At 45.2% G+C, this 27,742-nt stretch overlaps 1 protein-coding gene across 14 annotated transcripts in view; it reads right to left on the bottom strand.

The window, feature by feature from the left end:
• Window positions 1-27,742, bottom strand: part of LOC144722300 (protein phosphatase EYA1-like) — a 153,674-nt gene that overhangs the window by 43,283 nt on the left and 82,649 nt on the right. For 5 of the 14 annotated variants that reach the window (XM_078600424.1, XM_078600425.1, XM_078600423.1 and 2 more), the window contains 8 exons: window positions 25,313-25,368; window positions 22,254-22,381; window positions 21,198-21,281; window positions 16,505-16,582; window positions 14,365-14,431; window positions 13,115-13,266; window positions 11,839-11,964; window positions 404-489 (listed from right to left, as the gene is read on the bottom strand). In XM_078600424.1, the coding sequence (XP_078456550.1) occupies window positions 404-489; window positions 11,839-11,964; window positions 13,115-13,266; window positions 14,365-14,431; window positions 16,505-16,582; window positions 21,198-21,281; window positions 22,254-22,381; window positions 25,313-25,368 (777 nt within the window). The remainder of the gene's footprint in view (window positions 1-403; window positions 490-11,838; window positions 11,965-13,114; window positions 13,267-14,364; window positions 14,432-16,504; window positions 16,583-21,197; window positions 21,282-22,253; window positions 22,382-25,312; window positions 25,369-27,742) is intronic. The other 9 variants (XM_078600435.1, XM_078600436.1, XM_078600437.1 and 6 more) reach the window with 6 other exon arrangements.

Here is a 27,742-nt window from a genome sequence, read left to right as displayed (position 1 = left end):
GTGGGGGGGGGCAGCTGAGATCAGGCCTCAGAGTCGGCCACAGGCCGGCTCGAAGTAGAGGGAACCGGCCCCGCCATGCCGCCCAGCCATACCTCACAACTCCTGGTATCAGCGGCAGCCGACCGACCGAGAGCTTCGCTACGCTGAGTGACGACTCTAACGTACGATCAACAACCTCGCAGTCGGACGTCACGGCGTCAGCGCTGAACCCGCAGCGAAGCGAGAGCCCGCACACCCGCACGGACGGCCCCACCCACCCAGCCAGCATCGTCAGCCAAACGTGCGGCGCACACAGAGCCCAAACACACTCGGCCGCCATCACCAAGGAAATGGACACGGAGTCTTGTTTGAAAGTGCCAGAAAGATAGCTTCGGCAGATACCGCCAGCGTGATTACGAGGTACCTGCTGAGAGCTGCTGAATCCTGCCGAACTTGTGATGGAATTGCTCGGAGGGTATATCCCCGAAGCGGTCGTAAAGCTTCCTCCCGCTGCAAACAACGCGAAGGCACAGTGGGTGGGGGGGGGACAAGAAGGCGGCACGTCAAGAACTGACACAAAACAAAACAAAAATCCCCCTAAGAGAACCCGGCTTGGCGCCGCCGCTGACACACTCTCGCGAGCGCGGGCCCGGGCGATAATTTTTCACGGTTATTTTTCGTACGCGTTCTGGTGGAGTGGCAAACACCGGGCCGACCGGACTCGCAAGAAAGCAGCTCGCGCAGGCTGCCGCTGGATTAAGAGCCGTCACATGCGGAGCACGCGCGTCACCTGCGCGCGGGACACAGGCGGGCACCTCGATCGGCGCAGGCCTCCAAATGGCTTCCAAAAACTCTTCCTGCGGCTAAAGCGAAGGGCGCGAGGAAGTTATTAGGGGGGCTAACGTGCTGCTGTTTTCGCTTGCTAATGGAACAAAAATGGATGCAGATGTCAGATTTTTCTTCGCGCACAGAAAAAAAAAATACCGGCCCAGTGGACGCGCGCGTGTGTGTAAATGATCAAAAAATAAACACCGAAAATATGCTTGATGTTGAGTTTTGTTTGAATTAGCACTGCAGGTATAAATATCAACGTACATTTACTTAAAAAATAAAGGCAACAAAACATAATTTTATCCACTTCACAAATTCCACTCTATTTAGAATTCGTCTGCAAAAATATTTCAAGTTAAAATCCTTTCAATAAATATGAAAATACATTTTTGGGCTGGCTTTGGACGTGTTATTCTGGTCTGGGCAGGGAGTCAGCCAGTCAGGTAATTCCTAGCTGTGGGTCACACACACTTGCTGTCAAGAAAAACAAATACTCACACCTCATTCCACTTCTTGCTGCGCTGCGCTGACAAGGGGTTAACACCACATTCTCATCGTTGGCCTCGAAATTCAGACTCCACAAAAATCTCTGTAGATGCGCCAGAAGGTAACCTCGTTTAAGCCGCGCTTGTGCAGAGAGGGGAGCACCGTCATGGGAACAATGCAACTTGTGTGAGGCAGAGAATTTCATTGGACTCTTTACAATCTGGTCTTAATAAATGTAATAAGCTACAGAACGTTAAAAAAGGGGGAGGGGGGGGGGAGACGACGGGGTGGGTGGAGGGAAAAGGTCTTCACGTGCATAATCGTGACTGCTGGGAGAAAACAAGCCCTCCAGCGGTAAACATCTTCTGTTCGGGGTGACTTCAAGGGTCAACGTCCAAGTATTTACATAGCTTTGATGTTCACCCATTGCCTGGTCATGGAATTGGTTTGGTGGAGGCCCATTTTGACACTGTTGTTATTGACGTTGTGGGTGGGGGGCCTTTTATGCAGATCTGAGAAAGGCATTCTTAATTTGTAGTTTCCAAAACTAAAAACAAGCACCTCCCCCCGAATCTATGAGAATATTTCTCCCTTCCTGGGCAGAGCACTCCCGTAATCTCGTTTGGCATAAAATGAAAGGATTAGCAACCTAGACAATAAAACAAACCCACAATAGAAGGCGGTTATTATACTGCGAGAGCAATGGCTGCTTTGTGAAATCAAAACCGCACGTATTCATTTTTCCCGACACTTTGGGTACAATAAAGGCTCTGCCACAGGCATGCACTTAAATTGTTAAAACGCTCTCGCTGATTTAAGGCGGTGTGCATTTCATCAGCGAAATCGCTCTTCCCATATGTATCCAGGAGTCAGGTGCAAGGACAAACACAGCGTTATACTGCGAACAGCTCAAGGTGTGGAGTGGTGGTGAAGTGGTCAGCGCACTGCGCTATGAACCAAGCGACTCCCGGTCTCAGCGAACATCAGCAGAGTGTGTATGTATGATGAACTTCTTTCGCACCGTATGTAGCCGACCGTACTAATCGGTGGTGCATGGGAAGGTCAACAAACTAAAAACAAACAGCAGTTCTAAAGAAATGGGTTTCAATCAAGATTTAAAAGTACATAGCTTCAGTGGGTTTCTAATATCGGAGGGAAGAGCATTCCAGACGGCCGCAGGAGCGCATCTGAAATCACGTGATGCAGTGACCGTCTTTGTTCGATGGCTAGCCAAAAGCCGCTGGGCAGTGGTGAAGTATGGCCAAACAACCCCCCATTGACCGACGTGGCATAGGTAGGCCTTCATTCAGCAGTGTACTGGGCAAAGGGTTGTATGTTATTTTCGCTATACTGTTTCAACAACGCAAGGCTGTTACTCTTGTGTTGTATTTGTCGATAACTACTGTAAGGCACACAAGTAGATGGGAATAAGTGTTTCACTCCTATTTAGCGTCCCATTCCACAGGAGGGAAATTACTCTTTTCACTGTAATGGGGATCATATATGTTTGACTCAAGACTTAAAGCCATTTCAAACGTTATGCTGAGCATGCTTTAACAGTGAAACCAATCAATGTCCAGACATTATTATTTGAAGACCCAATTTTGGTTTTAGGATTGCTACAGGCAAAACCATAAAAGCAACTACATTTGTGAAAGATTTCAGCTTTTCAGCTCTTCTTGAACATAAGTATAAATGACATCAGGCGGTCAATTACCATCATCTATATATCGGATGTAAGTTGCATGTGATCTAGGGTGGACTGGTGGCGCGCTGCGCTATTAACTCAGCAACAAGTTCAATTCCTGGTCACTTCCTAACATTAATGGCGAGTGATAGCTGGACTAATCAGCATAGTAAAGTATGGTCAAACAACCCTCATAGGGAGGTCTTCATCTAGCAGCTTATTGACAAAGGGCTGCACTGTACATGCGCATATGCGATCTATCAATATTTATATTTTTTCATAGTTATAACCAAAATATAAGACAAAAGCTGTGATTTGGTACTACTAGCATCATGACTATGTATACAGGTACATAGTTCAATGCACTACACTGGTGCATGGGGGAGTTGATGAGTGCAAGGGAAAGCGATCGATACGTTCCGACTGTCGCCTTGGGTGCGACAAATGACTTGGCCGTCACGTGTGACGGCGGGGTCTCTCCGTGACGACGTGCCACGCATACAGGCACCAGGTGAGATTGGGTTTCAAAGCATGGGGGCGAACATCCCCTCTTCTCTCCCTCTCCCACACTCCCAGGGAGGGAGACTCCAGACTGCACGCCAATTAAAGGCACAGTTCCAGCTGATTTATACACAAAAGGCTTCTCCCCCCTTGAACACCAACCAGCAGTCCATTGGAATGGACCGGAGAATAATGCGATTAATACCACGTTCAGGTTTGGCATTCAATGTGCTGCCCAGTCGCACACCATATCATATTCACAGAGATAATCGTGAGCCGAGTGAATGAGTGACTTGTGTAGATGAAGATGAAGTTCCAGAAGGATTAGGAGAGCTTGCGTTAAGCACAACTAGAAGGCGCATACTTAGAACAATAAAAATGCAAAAAAAATTACTTCATAATTTGGGTGCCAAAAATTTTAAGCGTGAAGATTGATTAGTTTCAATCACAAAGCCGGCTCAGCTTTAAGTTTCTTGTTTTAACACTTAAAACACGTGAAAAATCTAGTGCTAATAAAAAAAAAACTATTGATATCAAACTTTCCTCTGTGTTAATATGATTTGGGGTGTAAAAATCCCTTCTCCTCAAGTGACGAAATAAATTATCCGAGGATCAGGATTTGTATCAATAATAGATGTAGATGCTTACAATGCGGTGAACGTAGCAGCGTCTTGTGGCTCGCACGGTTGGCTACGAACGGTGTGAAAGAAGTTCAACATCCCTCCATACAGAGGAATACAACCATCATTTACGATGAAAAAACATCGACTCCTACATACATGGCTCGGTGCATGTATCCGTGAGCTTCGAGAATATTAAATAATCTTTGAATTGATGCGTTGTGATTATAAAATTGCGAATGTCACTTGTACGAGGTGCTGAGCCATATGCGTGTTGTTAAACTCTGACCAATGTTAGCCTTGACAAAATGAATTAAGACATTACATTTTTTTAATGGCAAATAATTTACGAATAAAAAAATGTAGTTTTGTTATTAATACTCTTGTATTCTGGTTGATGTAACAGCAGGATGTACCATAAAATAAAACATAATATCTAATCCCAATACGGTTTATGACATTAACTGTTTAATGCGACATGCACAGCAATACAAAACAATAACACACATATGAAAGAATACACAATAAGAATGTTAAAAGATTATGAAAACTTATTCTAGGATTGCACGCAAAAGTATTTTTCATGATCCATTCTATTTTCATGCAAATGAGAAATTCCTAAGATGTAATTTAAACCAAAATACTGAATTATGCATCCCATATGTAGTGTTTACATTCTGTACTGCCAAATAAACCTGAGCAAGAAATAACAAACTGATATGTTGACCAATGGCATTGCTTGAAACTCATCCATTTGCACCTCGAATGTGATCACAATCCCCTAACTTATACGCAGCAACACTGCAGATACACATCAGCAACGTTGCAGATACACATCGGCTCATACTTTCACCCAGAGGTGTTTTCGCTGCATAATAACGTTAACTTTACTCGACAAAAACACGCCGCGAAAACTGCACGTGCCTCACATTTCCCAAAGTTCGAACAGCCTCGCCTTGTGCCAAATAGGCGCGTAAAGCGCAAAGCCAAACAATTGTTAAAGAGCATTTAAGGCAGGCTTGTCCTACATCTGGATCTATTGAATTGGCAGTAAAGTACAAGCACGCTCGTGAAATGGCAGGATGATGGCATGCTACAGCGAGTTTGCCTCGCACCGGCGAGCATTCCGCACAATGCTCGACGCACTTCTCTTTTTAGCCGCACCGTTTATAAAACAACAACGAAAAATCCACTCTTCTGCCGCCGCTTCACGTTCTTCCTCTTCCCTCCTCGGCGCAATGGGCCGCACGACCGGCGTAGCAGCGCCCGCCATCCCTGCTCCCTCCTCAACCCCGCGGGCCATGGGCCACGTCAATCATCGGCGAAACAGAACACCACCCGAGGACGGCTCGCCAACATCTACAGGGCCGGCCTCTGGGGAGGAAGGAGCTGGTGAGTGCTTGCGTGAGAGAAAGCGGCGAAAAGCGGCGGATGGCTTGCGGAGGGATTGAAAAGTCGTCGAAGAGCGGAGCATGACAGACAGGGAAGCTCGCTTCAGAGCGGGGAGGGCCAAATTGAAATCAACTCGCACAGCCCGTGGGAATGGGGATTTCTGGGCAACGCGACGCACCCAACGCGGAACAGAAAACGCGCAACGCTCGGGCAGCGGGCCGCTCGCTGGAGGGGGGGGGGGCGGCTTCGTTAGCTTTGTTGAGCAACAGCCATGAAGGTCTCCTGCGTGCGGGTTTCTATTTTATTCATGACACTGCCCACTTTTAATCACGTCAGACTGCGCCGGGTTTTGCAGTTCACTTTCCTTATTCGAATAAGCGCCAAACTTTAATAAAAACGGTGTTTTGAAAATTGATACGATGGATAAACATGCGCTTCCAAACACATAATCCTACTCATAAACAGGACTACAATTTACACGTCCTTTTTATTGATCTGATAAATGCATTTAACACATGGAGAATGAGTTTAGACCAACATAAGCTACGGATGGATTCTTTCCAATTACAGTTATAATTGGAATACTATTGTGAAAGCAATGTAATAATCACAGCAAAACAAAGGCTGTTAAAGGAAAACTCTGGTTATGCAAAATGGTAAGTTACTCGGAATATTCGAAAGAAAAGAGGGAAATATTGTTTCGATATTTTCCTACATCTTCACAAAAACCCAGCGACCAACAGACAGCCCAACAGTGCTTGCAGGTAACTAGTTCTGTGACTTTTTTTGGGTCGTACTGCAGCAACGTTGTTCAGAACGGTGTCAAGGTTTTTCTCCACGTGCTTAGAGTTTCTTTAGGAACCCAACGGTTTCCTGAAGTTCCCAGAAAAGAAAAAACATATCGGAGGAACTACACAGCACAAACTGTAAACACCAAGCGTTGGTAACACTGCTTGCAGAAGCCGGGAGGAGGGGGGGGGGCCTCACAGCAAGCGGATAAGACGCAGCACCCCGTCATTTTGCCGCACGTCAAACGCACGCTAAGTCGCAATGCGGAAAATACACTCCCGTGCTCTCTCGGAAACACTCTCCGTTTCAAAACCCGACTTCACTAACTAACGGGGCATTCCGATCACTTAGTCCCAAATAAAATGAATTCACCGCTAACGAACACCAGATTTCTTTGTTGACCATCAACAGGCCGCTAAACAAGACATCCTCTGTTGCTATTTAGCAACACTGCGTTAGAAAGCTAATATTTATTCCGAGCATGCTATATGCTAACCCTGTGGGTGTGCCGGTCAATTTCTACCCATGAAACACATGTAATATATACAGCATACACACGTGTGCCCTATTTAAAGGTGCTGGTTTATTAAAGGTCCATATTTTAAGCCAGCGGCTATTTTAAAAGGAGGAAAACTGCCTTGGAAATACTCGCAATCCACAAACCGTCGCATTTACAGAAAGTGGTATTGTAGAAATAGAAACCTTTCTCACTCGGCTACTCGCTTCACACAGGTCCCCCACATTCTGGCGATGCACGAACAAATGCTAAAAAGGTTAAAATAATCTGCGACGAGATCTCGCGGCGGCAGCGGCGGCGGTGGGCGAGGAGACACGAGCGGCAACGTTCTCGCGCGCGGGATCGTGTTCAGCTGGCATGGACACCGCGACCTCGGCAGACAACGGGCGGTTTCAAAACAAAATGTGCACGACGTTATTAGTGCTCGGGGCCACCGGACTGTTCCCAATTAATGGATTGAGAGAGAGAGAGATGTTTTTCTCGCTCACATTTCATTACGTAAACTGGCCTTTCCCCACAGCCTTGCACGTGTTAAGTGTGTGCTAATGGCAAGCTTCCCCGCCCCCCCCCCCGTTCGAAAATGCAGATGAGCCAATGTCTAAAAAAAAACCCTCACCGTCAACACATTCACCGCAACCCTTTCGAAAAGGCACAAGCGAGGGGGGAGGGGGCCACAAAAGCAGCTTTGATATTATACCTCCACGCAGATTTTAAATACTCCACAATTATATGTGCCCGATTGTGCCACGCACAAAACAATGTTTTAGTATTACCACCATCACTAGACCTTGGCCCCCCCTCCCCCCACATGGCAGTAGCAGAAGGCAGCACAACACACGAAGGTTGCCAGGCCATCCGCGTGAATTGTTGAGTGCCATCTCCTTGCGTGTGCGCAGGTTTTCCCACTTCTAGCCACTCCCCCCCCCCTCAGACTCACGTCCTCTTCCCCAAGCGCTCACACGGCCCCCCCTACCCCCCCTCTCTCTCCCGCATTGCCCCTCCCCCCTTTCTTACCTATATAACCTCTTGCCACGGCAGCTCTCCCGCCCACCTCAACATTTTCTTGCTGTGGGTGTTCCACCTGATGAGGATCGCTTAACACGTCGTGATTTGTTTTGTTTTATTTTATTTCTACCTACGTGACTTTACCGAAAGAACAAAAGTGTAAGGTTTTCTCCGGTTTCGTTCAGACGTGCAAAACTACTCTCGCTGGTGAATCCGGCCAAACATTCCACGAAGGACCCTCTTTTAAAGTCTTGGGACGCTTTTGTGACACGACCCCGCATTGATATCCAATATTAATATGCTTTTTTTGACGCGATGAAAATAAAAATCTAACACATGATGCAAATTCCCAACACAAGCTTTTGAAGTGTAAAATTTGCCGACTCAGTGTGTTACCTGATAATCACTTAATAACATTGCACAACCACGTTATGCAGCTTAAACTAAAAGTGAAAATTTTACATTCTGAAAGCTGTTTAAAAATTCGTTGATGCTTATGTAAAAACACCCAAAACCCCTAAGGGTTTTTGAAAATACAATAAATATAATACGAAATAAACTATTTTACTTATATATTGTCAATCCACTCCTGGATTAAAGCATCCCCAAAACATATTGCCCATACGTCAATATGCCTGTCAATGTGGGTTCGTGAAGGCGAGGCGGGGGAGAGAGGGGGGGGGGCTTGTATCGGTTCAGGTATTGCACACGTTACTATTGTTAGCCATGGCGTGGAATCAAACTCAAGTGTTCAGGTTCATAGTGTCGTACGCAAACCGCTGCGCCACTGCTCTCCACCTCTTTAATTCAAAATGTATACACATTTTCTTTGGGTCTTTCGGTAAAGCCACGTAGATATAAAAAAAAATCACGACGCTTCGATCGCAAACACAAGCAATCGTCATCAGGTGAAACAAATGTTTAAAAACATTTTTTACAAAAATATCTATATAAAAAAATTACACATTTAAAATAGCCAAATAAAATTTAACAATGTTTTTTCAACCTGATGACGATTGCTTGTGTTGCGATAGAAACATCATGATATTTGTATTATTTTTCTATCTACGTGGCTTTACCGAAAGACCCAAAGAATATGAATTCCCGCAGTCACGAAAGCTTTAAGTCAAGATGTATACACAGTTTACGGCTTAACATTTTACAAACTCGAGTATTTTTACTTTCATGGGAATTATGACAAACTTAACAGCTAATTATTGCCACTTGACCAATGGGATTCAGAGAGCTCCCACTGCACCAACTGGTCAAGAGCGTGGGGGCTTCTCTCGTGTGTTTTTTGCCACGACAGTCCTACACTCGTTATCCCTTTACACTTTTGTTCATGTGACTAAATAAACTCGTCCTTCCAGTCTGGCATGAAACATTAGCACAGCTGGTTGTGCGACAAATAACCTTTTTCTTTTAAATATTTTAAAATAGCCAAAGGTTTCCAAATAAAAACATATTTTTTATAAAAGAAAGGTCCCATTGTGTCAATATTGGTATACTTTGGCAGACATGAGATGAACATCAAGTACCACTTTGCTTACGCATGCATTGTTACTGAAAGACGGGATAATGTAAATAATATCTCTATGCGACACAACTCCACCGCCAGAGCAATTCGACTCAATATTCGAATTCATACGCCGGTTGGGGGTCAACTTGACCCATCATCTTCTTGGTTCTTTCGGTAAAGTCACGTAGAAGGGAAGTAATAAAATAATAAAAATAAAACATAATAAAACAATTCTCACGACGTTTCGGCCACAACGCAAGCAGCCGTCCTCAGGCTGCTTGCGTTGTGGCCGAAACGTCGTGAGAATTGTTTTATTATGTTTTATTTTTATTATTTTATTACTTCCCTTCTGCGTGACTTTACCGAAAGAACCAAGAAGATGAATCCCTGCAGTCACGAAAGCTTTAAATCGAAAAATTGACCCATCATGCCACCAGCGTCAGTAAAATTAGTACCGCTTCGGGAGGCTGCATCACTAGCTGAGAAGCCAACAGTGGCATTCCTGTGGACAGACTGGTCACCTTCACGGGAACACAGAAATTACACCACTGCTTGTCCTGTTACATGCCTTCTTTCGACGATAGCGACCCTCACTAGTCTGAACGTAACGTCGCAGCAAGCGTCAGCGCTTGCAGCACTCCATAGAAGGTGCGCTGCGTGATGTGCGGCACGATGGAAGTGCCCAGCGCTCGGGAGCGAAACGCCGGACGGCATGCCGAACAACCAGGCGGTCCGACACGAAAGCCCGGCGGAGAGAGTTATAGAGTGCAACTGTGAAAACGTAAAAACGTACCGCGGTGCTATTTTTATTTTATTTTTTATGCCGGTGCGGCGGCATAAAGAGCCCCCCCCGATCCATCGTCCCACAGGCCGACGCTGAAACTCTTGCTTTCCGCGCGTCAACAAGACACGTAACCCTGGCAGAAGTGACTCTCTCGACGGCATAGCTCAAGCATAACAAAACTCGCGGCCACGCCGCTCAGAAGGGCCTGCAACAAAAACGCACCTGCGACAATCTGGCACGCGCACGTGAAAACACAGGCTGGGGATGAGAGGCGCCATGTGTGCTGGATTCTGGGCATGGGTGTACCTCTTGGCTGCATCGGAACGTCCAGAGTTTCATTGCCTAGGCTTCAAACTCCACGTCGATATACAAGGGGTGGTCATAGCGGAAACCCGCTGGGATTTTATGCCTTACACCCTAAGCACCACAGTCCAGATTTTTATTTTTCTCCCCACTCGTATTTATTTTTGCACTAAAAAGGCCTCTCCTATTGTGGCAATATTGCGCATGTTGCTTTTGGTGAAAAAACGTTTAAATATTACGATAATATACTGTAAATGTCACCGACTGCACACTTTGAAGAGGTGCTTTTATCGAATTTTCCTGATGCACTTACGTCTCAGCTCTGCTATTAATAAGTGTTACGTCTGGCAGCGAGGATAAAACGTCTAAAAATACATCCGAGTCATGATCCGTTTGCAGGCTTACCACCGTGCCATGTGGACATCTGAACAGATCACTTCATTGTAAACGCACAAAAGTGAAATACACACCAAATTAAAGGCGAATTCTATACCATTCTTAGGACACACTGTGTGAAATTGAGGAATTTTAACAATGGTTAAATATGGCAACCCCCCCCCCCCCCAAGCAACATGCTCGTTGTTGAGGAAGGCAATATGATATTTAGGATGTAATAATTCAATATTCACCACAGATACTCAAAAGAGCAGTCAGCATATGACGTTAAAGCTTCAAGCCGATCTCAACAAAACCTACCCCCCCTACAAGAATTTAAACCAAATGGTGTGGCCCATCCATCGGGCACAAGGGGCAGTGACCCTAACTTCAGGCACGGCGTCAACTTTGCAAGACTCGCCGCTTCTGCGCTCACGTGCAGCAAACGTAAATACAAGCAAATACATGGATATATGCAAATGTAATTGACGCCACGTAAATACACGCATAGATGCAAATGTAATTGACGCCAGCCATGCCTTGCCTCCTCCCCCCACCCCCACCCAGCAAATGATACCAGTGAGACACGACGAGTAGAAATGTGCAGTCGTTTAATCAACATTGGGAGGGGGGGGGGTTGTCCACCGTAGACAAAGGTGGCTTGGTCGTTTATTCTATTTATCATCAACATATACTATCTTCTTGGTTCTTTCGGTAAAGTCACGTAGAAGGGAAATAAAAAAATAATAAAAATAAAACATAATACAATAATTCTCGCGACGTTTCGGCCACAACGCAAGCAGTCGTCCTCAGGTGAAGAACAGGTCTGTCAGAAAGACAGCGTCTGAATTCATTCAGACGTCCTCAGGTGAAGAACAGATCTGTCTTTCCGACAATTATTTTATTATGTTTATTTTTATTATTTTATTATTTCCCTTCTACGTGACTTTACCGAAAGAACCAAGAAGATGAATCCCTGCAGTCACGATAGCTTTAAATCGAAATTCAACATATACTAATTATCATTATTGTTGACGCTCAAATACTGACCTTGCATCTGATACGAGTATGCAGTCTGTCCGGGCTGGGGCACGCTGAAGCCAGCTCCGTATGTGGTGAGGTAGCCCGCCTGGCCGGCCGTCTGACCCTGCAGCAAACCGCCCTCCGTCTTGATCCCTGCCCACAATGCATCAGCTGATATTTTGCACAACCAACAAGTCCACGTCGCCAACCATTATCCTCGTCGTCAACAATCATAGCCACTAATTCTTCCTCAGCCACTCTCCACCACCCGTCCGTAGTGGCTATGTCCACACTCCACCTTGCTTGTACAATGTCTCAAGTTGATACGTCAGCTTCGTATCTCATGCCTCTTGGAACACGTTTCTTCCTAAGCAATCATTTCATCCTTAGCAAATGGCTGCTCATATTTGAAAGTGTATGATCACAGTTTAAATTCTCCCCTTAACAGTGGATGAGCTGTTCTGTGTACCTGTCAGGTCTCTGATAAAAAATAACAGCGATTGATTGTATTCCTTATTTTTTGGACAACCATAAATTATAAACGGTATCAAAAGAAAAAAAACATGACAAAGCACACATTTATGAACTCATATTTTTAAGTTAGGTCAATTTGTTTCACCGAACGTTGCACTCGCAGTAATATTTAACTTAAAACCAAAAGACTCGATGAAAATACAAATGATAGCGGCAAAATATTCGAATTACATGATCAACTTTGCGCAATTAAAACAATCTTCGTTCAACCAATCGTTTAATTACCACCATTTAATAAACATACCTTGAACTGTAATGTAATAGAGACGGATCAGTGTCAGTCACTGGGGAGGTGAACGGCGATCGATATATATACGGCATGCCTCATTGAGATTTCTGGCCGCAAAATCAGCGGCAACCCTCACTGAAAACCACGATTAAAATAAACGCAGAGTAGGACCCCCAGCCTCCACTTCTCCCAGCCACGGGTCACGTGTAATCGTGCCAGCAGTCGTGCGGGCATTGGAGAGATTCTGAGAGATGCCCCTGCGTAGGATTTCGCGGTTGTGCTCGTCTGTCCGACGTGTTTATGGGTTGTATTGTTCCTGAACTGAACAATTCGGTCCTTGCAGAAGCTCCCAGGACGTGCAGCGCAACATCGGCGGTCACGATGCACGACAAACGGAAGCGAGTTATTCCGAAAACGAAACACAATATGGCTCCCGGCGGCACATGGAGCGAAACGTTGGACGTTATCGGGCATCGCGCCATACAACACGCCGCACAACCCCGATAAGCACACCGGACAGAGACGTGGAGAGATGCTCACCGTACGACGGCAGACCATAGTGCTGCCCGGGCTGCGTGTACGTGCTGTAGGGAGCGGCCTGGGCCATCACCGCTGGGTACTGCGGCTGCCCCGCGTAGGTAGCCATGGGCTGGGCGGGTGGTGCTGACAGAATGTGGGGGTATGACCTGCTACTGGAACAAGTCGGAGGCGCGCAGAAAAACCTGGCATCAGTCAACGTCACAGCTGGCCGAGGAGGCTCGGGGTGTTCCACTACATTTTTTGTGTGCAACTGTTTGAAGTTAAGCATGTGACCTTTAACCCCTCGCCAAACTAAAAAACCTTTACGCCGAGCCAAATATTCGGCGGGGAGCGAATGCCCTTGTGTAATTCGGTAGCCTGTATCCAATTAGTAATGGACAATATGGTTCTATTATTAGACTTGAGGGCTTTTAATTTCTCTCTTTTTAGAATTTTTCTTATTGGGTGCATGTGCTGTTTTTCACACCACGCTGACAAGATGGATAATAATAATTAACAAGACAAAGTTATATTTTGTTATGCAAAAACTACATTTTAAAAGTTAATTTCTTAAATTCTAAACATGGGCAAACATGCACGACTACAGACATTTTTTGGTTAATGTAACAAAGCCTTTATATATCATTGTGCTCTTGTAAAAAATGCTTATAGAGCTTCTTTAACCAAATGGCATTGAATCAATTAATCTATCTGGAGAGATGCAGCAGTGAAGTGGTTCGCACACTGTGCGATGAACCCTGTGACCCGAGTTAAATTCCCAGCCACCGTGAAACATAAGTGGCGAGTAATATCTCAAATGGTCCTGGACCACCACCAACACTGACCAGCAATGGACGTATGGTCAAACAACCTCCATGGCCGGCAAGGCAAGTGAAGGGGAGGCCTTTATCTAGCAGTGGACTGACAAAGGGCTGGACAAGACATTACATTATTAAATGGAGCAACACTTTGTTGGGCATTTGCTACCCCGCTGCTGCAACTCAACTGCCAGACTTATTAGCCATTATAACACACAGAATTTCGTTTTTGAAACATGCCAACACGTCAAAATACAATTCACAAAAACAGTTAATCTTTGCGATCATCACTTGCCATAGAAAGGTTCATGCAACCCGTCCATAAGTGCACTGGAGTGTTAGACACCACTGGAACACCATTAGTTGCTTAATCTTTGTGAAACCACAGGCCGAGGCTTGAAAAGCGGGCACAAACCCCTCAGTGCACCAAGAGAAAAGCAAGGGCGGCCTTACTTTGATGAGTAAATCTGCGGGGAATACTGGTGTGTTTGTCTTGGACTGTAGCCGCTGCTGGCGATAGCTGTTTGGAATGAAGGAAAGGAGAAAAAAAATATCACAGAATTAAACCGAGTCTGGGACCTCCTTCCCAAGAGCAAAGCTGAACGATTCTGGTTTTAACTGCCAACAAAGGTCTGCGCCCTCTCATTGCAGAAAATCGCAGCTTATATGCGAAATGCACATAGTTCAACATTTGTTTATTTTACGGTCTCATTTCTCAAAAGCGATCAAATGTAGCACTAAATCGACGGTAGCATGCGGCACTCGGCAGTCAAGACAATTATTGCGGGTAAAACAATGTGGCCAACAGATTATTACGTAGAGCCCTGCAGCATTGCAGGGACTACGAGGACAAAATGTTAATGATGCAGATAAAATCAATTGTGGCTTTTTAATGTTCACAGCACCAACTTGCAGTCAACAATTTAACCCTGCAAACGAACATGCAAGTGACATACGTATAATTATCTACATATGCATATTATTATGTATTTGACTTATTTATTTTCAAAGAATGTGCTCAACAGAGCACCCATTGAACAGACACAATCAATAAACAAACTGAGCTGCGCCACTGTGGGGGGGGGGGGGGCGCGTGGAAATTAACAGCACAGCCGCAGAAACCCGCCAGAGACGTTCCAATTATTTTTTCAGGGATAAAACCTTGCTATGCTAAGGCGCTCCTAAACGTACGCGATCAAAGCTGCGGGCAGCTGAGGGTACGCGGTCGAGGACGCGGCGGCGGAACGCTCGACGGCGACTTTTAGGGTCTGCGGTGCAATCCCCACTGATCTGCGCCCGGCGTGCAATGATTTCGCGGCTATTTCCATTAGCCGCCTATACTCGGTGGCGTCTCTCGCGCGCTCCGCTCTCTCTTTGTGTGCGCACCACGGGCAAACACCAAGCCAATTCAACCGGAACTGCAAATGTGCGATCCTCAGCTTTGAAACTATTTAGCGCAACACAAATCCCCCTCCGACATGTCGGTTCAGTGGACAGTTGAACGATCAATCGGCCGTTCGTTACTTAACCGGGCAGAAGCTCGTTTTGCCCGATCCCGGCGTTTTTGAAAGGGACAAACCGTGTGATGGTGAATAGGCGGAAACAGCTACAGAATTTGTTTGCAACATTAACATTCTGGACTGCGGCTGTGTCCCTGGCCACATAATGTCCGGCGCTTGTGACATCTTAATGTCTGCACTGTGTTGTAATGTGCAGGCAACTGGCTGATTTCCCATAAGTAAAATTGATTTAAAACTCCAGATTTCACAGCTTGAATGTTGCTTGTGTCATTCAAGGCACATCCACAATGATAACAATATGCATAGAAAATGCCATGTCTGGGCCTTTCCAATAAAACATTGAAGCTTTGTTAGTGAGACAGAGTGAAATAAAGTATATATATGAGGATGTCCACCATTATACTGTGACATCACACCGTACCACTGCAGTAATATCAATCAAGTGCTATGCACCTGTCCTTGATTTTAAAGTGTTTTTCTTATGATTAACAAAGCTTAAAACGTTATGAATCGACATATGTTGTATCAACAACAAATAGATTTGTTTGTTGGATTGCATCTTTCTTTAAAGCAATGTATTTCTGAAGGAATTTGCCGGAAAGCATACACGGTAACTAGAACGAAGAAATTACTCAAATAATTGTGATTTATTCCTATTATTGCATGCTAGATGGTTCCTATAATCATCAGGATTCTTCTGTGCGATTCCAATGTTAATACCTCATGTCTCGCCCTGCTGTACTATGGTCCATGTATGCATGTATGTAGAACTTCTTTCGCACCATACGTAGCCAACCGTGCTAATTGGAGGTTGGCCCAGACCAGATATTTCACTTTGTTGGTACCACCTGAAGTGGCATAACTTTAGTGGTTCCAATTATATTATGCGGCCAACAACCGTGAATTATTTTCTAACCATTTAAGACCATTGGGTTCTCTAATCATCCACTATTATTAGCCATATATAAATAAATTGGCGGTACTACCATTTTGCTACCTTAGATGGTACCAATTTCTGCTTTGGCCGACAGACTATTATGGATATAAGAGTAACGGTATTTGTGACCACACACCTGAACCCGAATAGCTGTCTAACGAGGCGTCTCCTGTGGAAGCAGGGATGTCACTGTTGCTCATTGGTTCTGTTTTAACTGCAGGAAGGAAAAAATTGAACAAGCATTGCCGGCCATTAATACACGCATCGTCAGTCGGTACAATTTGCATGCATTAAAAAATATTTTAACGAATATATATATATATGGTCTGGTAATTGATGATGCTGTTCAGTCTTCAAGTAAAAGCTGTCATTTCCACATGGAATTTAAAAAAATCACGAGGATTTAATTGATGTGATACGTATTATTGCATTTGAAGAAATACACAATGCTACTGTAGACGGTGTTCCCAAACTATACTAATATCGGCTCAAGGAAGCCAAGCATAGTGGGAGTGTGGTTCGAACTACGATGGGAGACTACTTGGAAATGAATACCAGGCCTAATAGACTTGGGCTACAAGGTTGGCCAAAAGATCGAAGTTCCGCAAAGGATCCTTGAATCCATCGGTGTGGAGCTTTCAGCATTATTCCCTCCACATGTAGTACTTGGGATGTTTCTGGGTGCTCTGGTTGGCAACCCAAGTGAAGCCAAACTCACGGAAGGAATATGTCAAATAACCTTCCTGAAAGAGTCTCAAGACTCGATGAGACTTTCCAGGGTCAACGGGTGTGCGCTGTTAACCGTATGGGAACATGCTGGGTAACATTTCTCAGTCGCCGTATGCTACCTCGTCATTCAGGCGTCTGCACATCACCAAATCTTTTGGTTGGGTGTCAACGGCAACAATGGTCCAGATCACGGCTAGGAAGCGAGCGAAGGCACGCGTGGAATTCATGGACAATACCAAGCGCCCAGCAGGTCTGGGCCCATAATATAATTCAACCACCGTTAAAAAAGATCGTGAACAACGCGATGTTGTTGAGACAGGCTAAGAATACGGCATTGTTCATTAATGCCGCACACAGCTGTGTGACATAATTATGACAATGGATGCTACCGTTCCGTTATCCATAATAAAGTGAAGTGCTGCATTTTTATGTGCTTTTAAAACAAACAAAAAAGGCAAGTAAATCAATGTTATGGTGTTAAGCCAAATAACTGTCCCGCCGATATATCCCTCAACCGACAAAACCAGTCAGCTCGGTGCTCATAGCTCTGCCGACGTATTGACCGATCGACCAATGTCGATTCTGAAGTTCACGAGACACAGACTGAAGTGCTTGCTTAAGAATCAAGTGTTTTGCGATAGGAAGACGTTATAAGTAATGGCTTCACGAAACCCCTCCAGCCCCTAGAGGCGCCGTCATTCCCAACAACGCTGAATAAATAGAAATTCTTGAAAAGAATCACAAGGAAACGTGACAATTGCATCTCGAGGGGGTGAATAGTTAGACTCCTACTAATGCAGAAAGCGAATCGCAGATTTATTTAATTTCCACGAGACACTCCCCCACAACCTACAGATCCATTCTCTTTGCTTTCGTCCGCTGATAAGTAAAGCTTGTAATTATACCGACTTCTTAAAACGGCCACAGCTGAGGGTAAAGTTGCTTTCAATCGTACGTCCAAATTCACTGGGCTGTGAGGTAGTGCTTAGCACAATGAGATGCAACAAAGTTGTTACAAAACTAAGGCTGGACCCCAGGGGAAATCATCAAAGTGACTCGAGCAGCATTTGTTCCAATGTGGCTCGATAGACAGCCGCTTGAACCTGGTGTGATTAGGCTGACTACGTGCTCCATCAAGAGTTGTTTCTGCTTCAGAGGATGGTTCTCTGCAGTGGCAATATAAGTTGACAGTTTTCAATCTGGCCCAACGTGGGTACCGCGACACCGTCACGCGCACAAAGGCAGAATCGGTGAACTACAGTGAATGTGTCCTCTTTGGAAGCTAACCCAAACACCGTGGCACACCAATATAAAGTTCTCCGTTTTTTTTTCAAGTAGCAAGAGAGCATCGATTAAATGAGAATTAGTTGTGCTTGAAACATTAGACGTCAGACCTACAGCTTCTTTGGTACCAACAAGGCCGATAAAAAAAATATATACATTACAATTGCTTTTACAAACAAATAAAAATCGACTTCCAAATGTTCTAATTATTTAAATTACTAAAATCTTTTCCTGTCTAGGTTAAGTTTTTTTTTCTCCCATTTCAAAAACTGAAAACTGCACAGAAATGTTGTTGACCGCTTGATGTCCCGAATTAACACATGAGTTTGTGTCGTGGACACCCGCAAGCATACACGCCTGAACAAAATGAAACACCACCTCGTGTTCCTGCAAGACATCTCCACGTGTTCAAAACCTGTCAATTTGTACACAAAACCAGAGCTCTCACCAAGGTCACAAAGCACACACCAGGGAGATGTGCTGTAAAACGTTGTGTTGTCCTCGCACTTGGCTTCAACAGTGATCACAAGCACTAAAAACGACTGTGCTGGAGGACAGAATCACCAATTTTGCCGTTGACCAAATCACTCCGAGTTGCGCTGATCTTATCCCATCTCAAAAGCTACGCAGGGTTGAGCCACGTGGTACTTGGGTGGGAGACTTCCTGGGGATATTGGGTGTTGCAGGCTTGGACTACGAGGCCGCCTGAAGGTGGTGAGAGGACAGCAATGGATTTTGGAATTTGTGTGAAGCTTTGAGCGTTACCTCCTCATGTGCGTTGGCTCCAAAATACTCGGGTTCCGTACCCGAAGCGAAACACTCATGAATGAGATTAGCCAAACAACCCAATGAAGGGATCTACTGAAAAAGTCTTCCAACCCGGTGAGGCTTTCCTGGGTAAATAAACTGCTTAATTACTTGTGTACTGCAACCAAATAAATGATGCAGAGCTGACATATCTACTCATCTGGCCATGTGTTGCAGGTGTCTTCACAAACCGTACTTTGGAAGAAAATTGGACACAAGTTGAAACCAGCAGCTCTAGAAAACCAAGGAGCTTGCCTCCGACTACGAGCAGCTCACACATTCACTGGGAAGGTACGAAGTATGTTCACCGACCGTCTCTACATCAAATCATCAACACTTGCCGTGCAAATCCATAACTTTGTAACGCCCCACGCTCGGAAAGAGCTTTGAATAGTCTGCCGAATCTCCGAACAATTTACCACGCCGCGCCAAACGATAGATATTTGTCCTATCTAAAACATTTTAAAGAGGTGTAAAAATGTGTTTAATTGTAAATGTCGGTTACGTAAATAATATAGCTTAACAGGTGACGTAATTTAGCTCAAGTAAACAGCATTTTGGCAGAACCAACTGCCCATGGTACACCTTTGTTAAACCCATCAGTCACATAGTAGACCATGTAAAAGGCAAAAATTCGCGTGTCAAGACAGAAACCCACAGAAAAAATCCTTACAAGTAATGTGGTTGCCAAATTTAATTTTCCAACTTGCCTACACCGAGACGGTACATTTAATTATTATTATTATGAAAAATGTCTCCTCCCACTTCTCTCAATCATCCCGATTAACTCCCACATCCATTTGGCATAAATTAGATTTGGCCCCAAATCACTGCAGTCCTCACAACAACAACAAAAAAATCTCCCTTTCATCGGATGTGGAAAGTAGAAATGTCTGCTGTGCCAGGAGTTGCCATTCATGGAGGAAGCAATGACTTCCAAATAGAGGGGGTAATGACAGAGGCAGTACAATTTAAAAGTTAAGCAAAAAAAACGTAACTTATCATTACGTAAAAAAAACCTTTTTGGCCTTCAGGCAGCATTTTGACACAAATAAATATATTGAAAACATGCTGCTTATTGTTTAATCTCCTCACTGAATAAGAAAGTGGAAGATCTTGACATAAAGCTTTCGTGACTGCAGGAATTGATATCTACGTGACTTTACCGAAAGACCCAAAGAGTATAAAGAGGAAGATGTTTGTTTTAAAAGTTGTTTCAATGTGTGCATGTGCATTCGTGTCCATGACTGTGGGTACACGTGTCCAAGTATTTTAAAATATAGCAAAAATAACATGGAGAAACTGACTTTTGGAACGAGCCATCACATGCACAATGGCTTAAAGTTATTTTCAATTATTTCTTCCCCAAGCAGTTAATCAGATGGGATTTTGAGATAAAGTGAATGCTGCAATTGCTCAGCCAATGACAGTCCTGGTTTGTTTATGGAAATATTAAACTGGGAGACCTACGCGTCACCAGATGTACGATGTCGTCTTTTTTCAAGGGTCACAGTTCGAATTTGAATTTATAAGCAATTTACAGTTGAGCAGCTTTGAATTCATTCAAATTTGTACAGATGTCCAAGCAGCTGTCAAGGCACACAACATTAGCATCGGAAAGAAAAAAAAAAGCTTTTCTCACAGCAAAAAAAAACACCGCACACACACTGTAACGCACCCTTTCTGCACATCCAGTCGGGGTGCAACATTTACCAAACAAGACTCCATTGCGCTAAACTCGTAGAAATCAAAGCGCGGCACAAAAGAGGGCCTCTGACGAAAAGAAAACACAGCGGTTCGGCCTGCGTGCGAGAAGCCGCCTCTCTCTGGCACACGGTTAAGGGACACGCAGCAGCGGCAGCAGCAGCCAGCAGAGCGCAGCTGTCGGGATTAGGCAGCGCAGGGAGGAATGCTGTTTCATGTATAAGGGAAGCGGGGTCTATGCAAAAGCTCAGGCTTCGCACGGCACTCGATGCACAAACTGCACACGGGGGATGTGAGGCCGGTACCAGACAGGTTGGCACTCGCAGAGACTGCCTGCGAGTTACAGCTTAGAGCCCAGTCTGCTGTGTTTAGCATTGTCATGTTCTCCCCTAAAAAAAATAAATGAGACAAAATATTATATTGTTTTCGCTTTTTCTCTGCTTGAGATCGCCGAAAGTCTTCCGTACATCCCGCCGCGGTTTATGAGGAACACACGAGGCATGGAAAAGCAAATGAAAGGTGCACACACGTTACATACACTGCGTGAATATTTAGGAAATGTGGCAAATGGTGCAATGATTTTAATGAAGCAGATTTATATTGATTACGTGTAAGTTTGCATTTTATCAAGTGCATGTATCTATCATTGCGTAAGCCAACGGCCGTAGTAAGACTTAAACATTTCTCTCAAAAGATAAGAATGTACTTTGAAAGCCATGTCAATAAGAGCACCAAACAAAATATCAACTATTTCAGGAACACCTTCTGTTAAACTGGGAAATAAAATTGTGGTTATAATGAATAAAAGGACATTGTTGTTGTTGCTACCAAACAACAAACACCAGGAATAAAAAAAAAGTCCATTATCTCATTAACCAAAATGTTATTAATATTATTTAATTTCTTTTACGCAGTCAACCAATCCGTCTGTCTACTTTTGCATTTCTCACAAACCATCGTGATGGCAGGAAATACCTTCTGTACAATTAATAATAATACTTTAATTTCATATAGCGTAATTCATGCAAATAGCATCCTATAATGCTGAACATTAATCGTGTATAAGGACCAAATCTCATAAAAAGCCACTTCCAAGCAAATCAAAACTCTACTACCAAGTAAAATAAAAAATGGATAAACGAATTAAGAAATGGAACCAAAACAAAAAGCACAAACAAGAAAGTTATCACAACAGAGAAATTAGTCCATGAGATCACATCCAAGTTGGTGTTGTTGACGCCGCCCGCTGCACAATGAGACGCAACGGGGGAACTGTGTACGTATGTACGTTGAACTTTTTTAACACCGTACGTAGCCAACCGTGCTATAATCGGAGGCGCGGGGTGTACGACAGCACGCACCTTCCGTCCCATCAGGAGTGACGGAGTTCGTGGTAACGGTCGAGCTGCCAATCTTCGCTCCGCCCGGAGAGTCGCTGCTTCCACTCAAATGACTTGGCGGGCTGGCTATCTCCTGCATTTCCATAGACCTGCGGAGAGACGCGAGTGCGCGCCAACGGGGGAGCGACGTGATCGCTAAATGCAGCGAAGGGATCGTGGGGAGCTTGCGACACGGGGACGAGGGGCGCCCCAGGAGCCCGACCACACAATTTGGGGGGTGTCCTACGAGCCGATGGTTCCCTGTGGTCATCTAGTTAGATTACACATGCAAAGTCGCACGGTATTTGCGAACGCTATCGTTATTTACTCTTGCCGTGCTCTGTGCGGCACCGACAACCCATAGTTAATGAAAGAAAGTCATGTGAATGGCCCAATGACGTAGACATCCCCGATTAATAAAAGTTTTAATTTGACCAAGGCTTCAAAATGTTGTGAGCATCTCGCAATCGTGAGGGAGACTGTTGGGAGGGCGGGGGGGGAATCTGTATACCCACAGCGGCTGCAGCGCTGGATAATTGCACACGCATAAAAGAGACGTCAAGCCAGAATAAGAAATCCTCCATCGGACTGCAGCGCGGTAACAGGTTCATGTCCGCGTTATGAAGAGACTAGAAAATCACAAGTTACCATGCAGGCGCTCCCATCTCATCACTACACAATGCATCTCCCCTACTCAAAACATGAATTACGTTAGTCGAGAGTGAGCAGGGATGCACACAAACGTATTCGCGTGCGTTGCCATAGAGCCGCGCCAACCGGGGCGTGCGAGGGAAATTTTGAACGAGCTTACAACGCGAGTGAGAGCTTAGGACGAGCGGGAGCTTAACCGAGCCCTGCTGTGGGGGCTGGATTTAGGACGCGTAAATCGATGCTGCTTGACCACCGAGCCAACAAATATTGCGCAGCTGGCGGCAGCGAAGAGCACGCAGAGGCGTGCATGGCAAAGCGGGGGCAAAAACCCGACAACACGATAGCAACACCAAGTCCAAGACAGCAAAGCGGAGATGGTCAATATGCGCCAGCAACAAGATGTGCCACTATTCGTATGTATTCCTCCCCAAACCCCACAATCCCCCCCCCCCCGCAAAATGTTGTGCAAGCAGCGCCCAGGGAGCTTCTCAGGCCACGTGTGTTTTGCAAGGACGATCTGTGGCTAATTTTAACAATGAGCAAGCAGAGCATCATGGGAAGGAAAGAAATCAATGGATGAAGAAATGTGCTTTTCCTACACAATATCATGTAGGGTTATCTTAATGAACGTGGAGGCACAAGCACATAGCTGTATTCCTTTTAAAATAAAGGATTCATAATCTAACTTAACAGTAAATGTACTCTCAATTAAAAACAATATATGGATTATATAATTGCATAGAGGCCTCACTTTGTCAACAAAATTATAATAATGCACGCTATTTCGTCCTGCATTTGGATGTTTGGCCAGTTCCATTAATGAGAAGTTTGTCATGTGGGAGGACGCCAACGTACATGTAGAATCCCAGAAACCTGTCATTCAAATGTTAACCAGAATTGAACCTGCTTAGCTTCTAATATCTGATGATCAGGGTGCATCCAAAGACATTTGGTTGCACTGTTTTTTGAGCAATATATATGGCTAAATTTGGACACAAAAAAACGATTGGAGTATAATGAATATTACTTGTTGTTATATTCTTATAACTAACTGTTTTTTTATCTACCCCTTACAGCAGTGTGGGGTATATTTGTCCAACGCTATTTTAATGTATCCGCTGGAATGCTGTTCTGTGTCAAAAGACAAAAAAAAAAATCGGCTTTCTTTTCTGATAAAAAAAAACCCCTGTAACATGACGTGTGTGACCTGCAAGGCTGGACGGTGTGTTTATTGTTGTAGTGTACCGTGCATCAGATACGTAAATAAAGTACAAAAAAAGAGAAACCCCCGTGGATAAGTTCCAGGAATATAAAAAAACTATTCTTAGAAAATGTAGTAATGGCCCTTACGACGTGACCTTCAGGCCCAAACAGAGAAGGCTGCTCGCTGAACCACTCTGAGAACTTAATTCGGCTACTGAATGCTGCAACGTTCAAAGTTCATCATTTGCGAGGCACGGCAATCCCTCTTTGCTTATGCGCCACAATGCGAAACACGGCGTGGTTACATTTTCCACCGCGTAGCGCCATTGCCTACGTATGATTTTATCCCCGCCTAGAGGATAAGAGAGCATTAACACATGGTATATCACTCGGCTTTCAACCATGCCCTTGTGATAGCAAACCAATATTTTTTTTCCTTTTTCTTCCCTTTCACAACCAACAAGGTCCACGTATACATTCGTCAAATTGTGGCCCACAGCAGGGTAATGGGCGTGGAAGGTGGCACGGTGAACAAGCCATTGCAAAACGTAGCCTTTTTCTGCGGGTTTTTTTAGTTTCAATAAGGGCGGACCATAATGGCATGCGATCAAATGACAGACTAATTATATAGTACCCAGGAACAAAAATCGTGTTACATAGTGTTACAAACACATTTATTTACAGCCCCTTTTTATCAATCGACTGCTGGAGGAAGGCCTCCCCATACCATGTTTGCCTTTGGTATTTTTTTAATCGTACTTTACCATGCCAGTTAGTGTATGTTGAACTTCTTTCGCAACGTACGTAGCCAAACGTGCTAATCAGAGGTGTGAAGTCAGGTTGACGGATTCATAGCGAGTGCACAAACTACTGTACCACCAATGCACCACACCAACGCATTCATATATATATACGTATGTTTGTTGCTTTATATTTACTGTGACACAATACACTATGCGAGTGAACTAAAATGAATGGCAGACGTATATATATATTTTTTAAATTCAGGATTTATATTTAGAAAAGAACTAACGTTGCAGGCAATTTCCCTTTGTAAATGTTAAAGTAACTAACTTTTGTGGTTCACGTCCCGTGTAAATATGAAACACAAACACTGGTTCTGTTGGGTTCACGAGGTCAGGGGAGAACACACGCACGGATAACCCCGCCCCCCCATTGTTCCTTACCTCTCCTTTTGAGGCTCTGAGGCATCTGACTCGGAGTCAAGTCGAGCCTTCTTCGCCTGCAACACAAAAAGGGTACGGGCGCACGTTGAAGAGCAGACCGCGTCACCTTTGTTCAATGTGCACACGCGCATGGCTTCAAACACACCACCGCCGCGAAGATTTTCACGGTTGTGCTGCAGTACAGCTCTGCCGTGTTTTCAGGTTGTGATGTCTCACGTGAATTCAGTTCCCCGAGGAAGCTGCCAGCCAAGAGAGTAATGCCGAACGAGCTTGCGGTTACGGCTCAAAAAAAAAACACACACATCGTAGAGATTCGACTCTGCCCAAAGGCACAGCCTCTGCTGCCACCCAAAGTCGGGTCTGCGAGCAGGACTGCAAACGTCGGAGGATCACAAAGCGGGTGAAAAATACATTTACGAACTCAAAGTAGAAAGTGTGGCTGCGGGAAGGAAGGGAAAAAAACGCACTCGTGAAAATAAGTGGAGCCAACCGGGCCCTTATCTAACGAGTGAGATGTCACCAGCCGAGAGAGGAAACGCATCCGAGATGGCGTCCATCACGGAGATGGATCAGATCAAATCAGCTCGTGTGCAGGTAGATAGGTGGATTGTTTTATCGCAGATCCATGAGAGATGGTGACCGCTTGGAGAGGCCCTCGTCAAGGCTGTTGATGATTAGATGTTATCAACTCGACCATGGGGGGGGGGGGGGCGGTGGTTCCCTATTCGAAATCAGTGTGAAATTTGCGGACGTTTTGCCATGGGCTTTAATTATGCCCGTGCCTACCAAAGTCCATCGCCAAGATGAGGAAATTTGAGGCCTATGATGACTATGATCTCCTTGCTGCAGTTGGAAGGCATCACTTGTTTAGCAAAGAGGCTGCTGTCCCCAAAGTTAATAATTATTGCGCTCTGCTGGATTATTTTACTTGCACAATGCTATGGGGGTGGGGGGGTGGCGGATACAGATGACCCAGCAGACACCGCAAACCGGCGGTTACAAAAACGGTTTTCTCTCCCCGTCTGTCACGGCCGCAAAGCTCTCACAGGGGGGGAATTCGATAAACTGCAGACCGATTTGAGGCACGATGGCCTTCAGCTTATAAACAAATGTGGATTACTTACTTACGGGCCACCATTCACAATAAGAAAGCGCGTGTCAACTAGGTAATGTTAAATGACCAGCGGCTGTGTCCTCTCATGTCCTGCCACCACAGTCGTATGGTTACCCAGTAATGGGGCGCATGATACATACGCAGGAGGGTTGACGTGATGGCTCCCGTCAAGATGGTTCGAATCTGTGAACGCTGCCAAACACCGACCACCATGAACGATGGATCAGCGGCCGAATGCTGCCCAACGTCAGGGAGTGCGCGGAGTGTGCAACGCGTGGCACTTCAGAGCGTCCCTTCCGCGTGAGGAGCAGTAACGAGTGCGACTCGTGCGATGTTCTTAATATCGGGAAAAAACAAATCGCTCAGCTGTGCCCACATGTGTCCCGTGCGTGCCAGTGACGAGGTGGCCATGGGATCCACCACCATCGGATCGACCGCACGTGTCGTGCGGACCGGCCAGTGGCGGCTTGCTATGCTGTCCGCTCAGCCTCGACCGGCAGGCACCTGCGACTGCAGAGGCGCAAGCCAAATCACGCAATTAACTCTTAATGGCCACGCCTTTCTTCGTGAAAAAAGAAAGACCTCCGGTCTTGCTTGTCGAGGGGCAGGTGAGCAGGTGAGTGCGGTTGAGTCCCGTGTCACTAAGCAACTAAAAAAAAACACTCGGGGAGTCTGCAGTAGAACGTCACTTGAAGTGACCGCGATGGAGCTTTATATATTTAAGGATCTGCATTCGTCTGTTTGTTCGTGGCATCTTCTGCCAGGATACGCAATACTCAAAACCAATTTTTTTACGTAACATACAGCCATCGAACGACCGTCAACAATGGCCAACGCACCACAGTGGCGGCAGCATACACGAACCGTGCCAGCACAGATGCGCACGAGGCCTTTGCCGATTTGGTGCTTGTGGGATAATCTCAATTCCTAAATTGACCAAACGATATTGAGCTGCATTCCTTGCTCCAATCAAGACGCGCGCAGTGTTCAGTCGGAAACCATCCTGACCGCCAGCTGATTACTGCGATTAATACCAAACTTCGAAACGCTCCAAAAGCACCGTGTATTGACCCGCGGACACATACCGCACGCATGCACGCGCACACACACAGTGATAATACGCCCGAGCCGATCTGGCCGACAGCTACAAACGAAATCACTTTGCAATCAGTTTTTTTTCTTTTGTAATATTCACATGATGTAGATCTGCTAGGACATCATTACACACTTGGACCATTACCTCAAACCACATCAGAAACGATGTGGCGGCATTGGCATGGCGCACGGCAGCATTAATTACCCCGTTTAATAGAATG

This window comes from Lampetra planeri, chromosome 14, assembly GCF_965212315.1.
Source record: "Lampetra planeri chromosome 14, kcLamPlan1.2.h2, whole genome shotgun sequence".
NCBI lineage: Eukaryota > Metazoa > Chordata > Hyperoartia > Petromyzontiformes > Petromyzontidae > Lampetra > Lampetra planeri.
The sequence above is the reverse complement of the archived record's forward strand: the minus strand, read 5'-3'. Positions and strand labels throughout refer to the sequence as shown.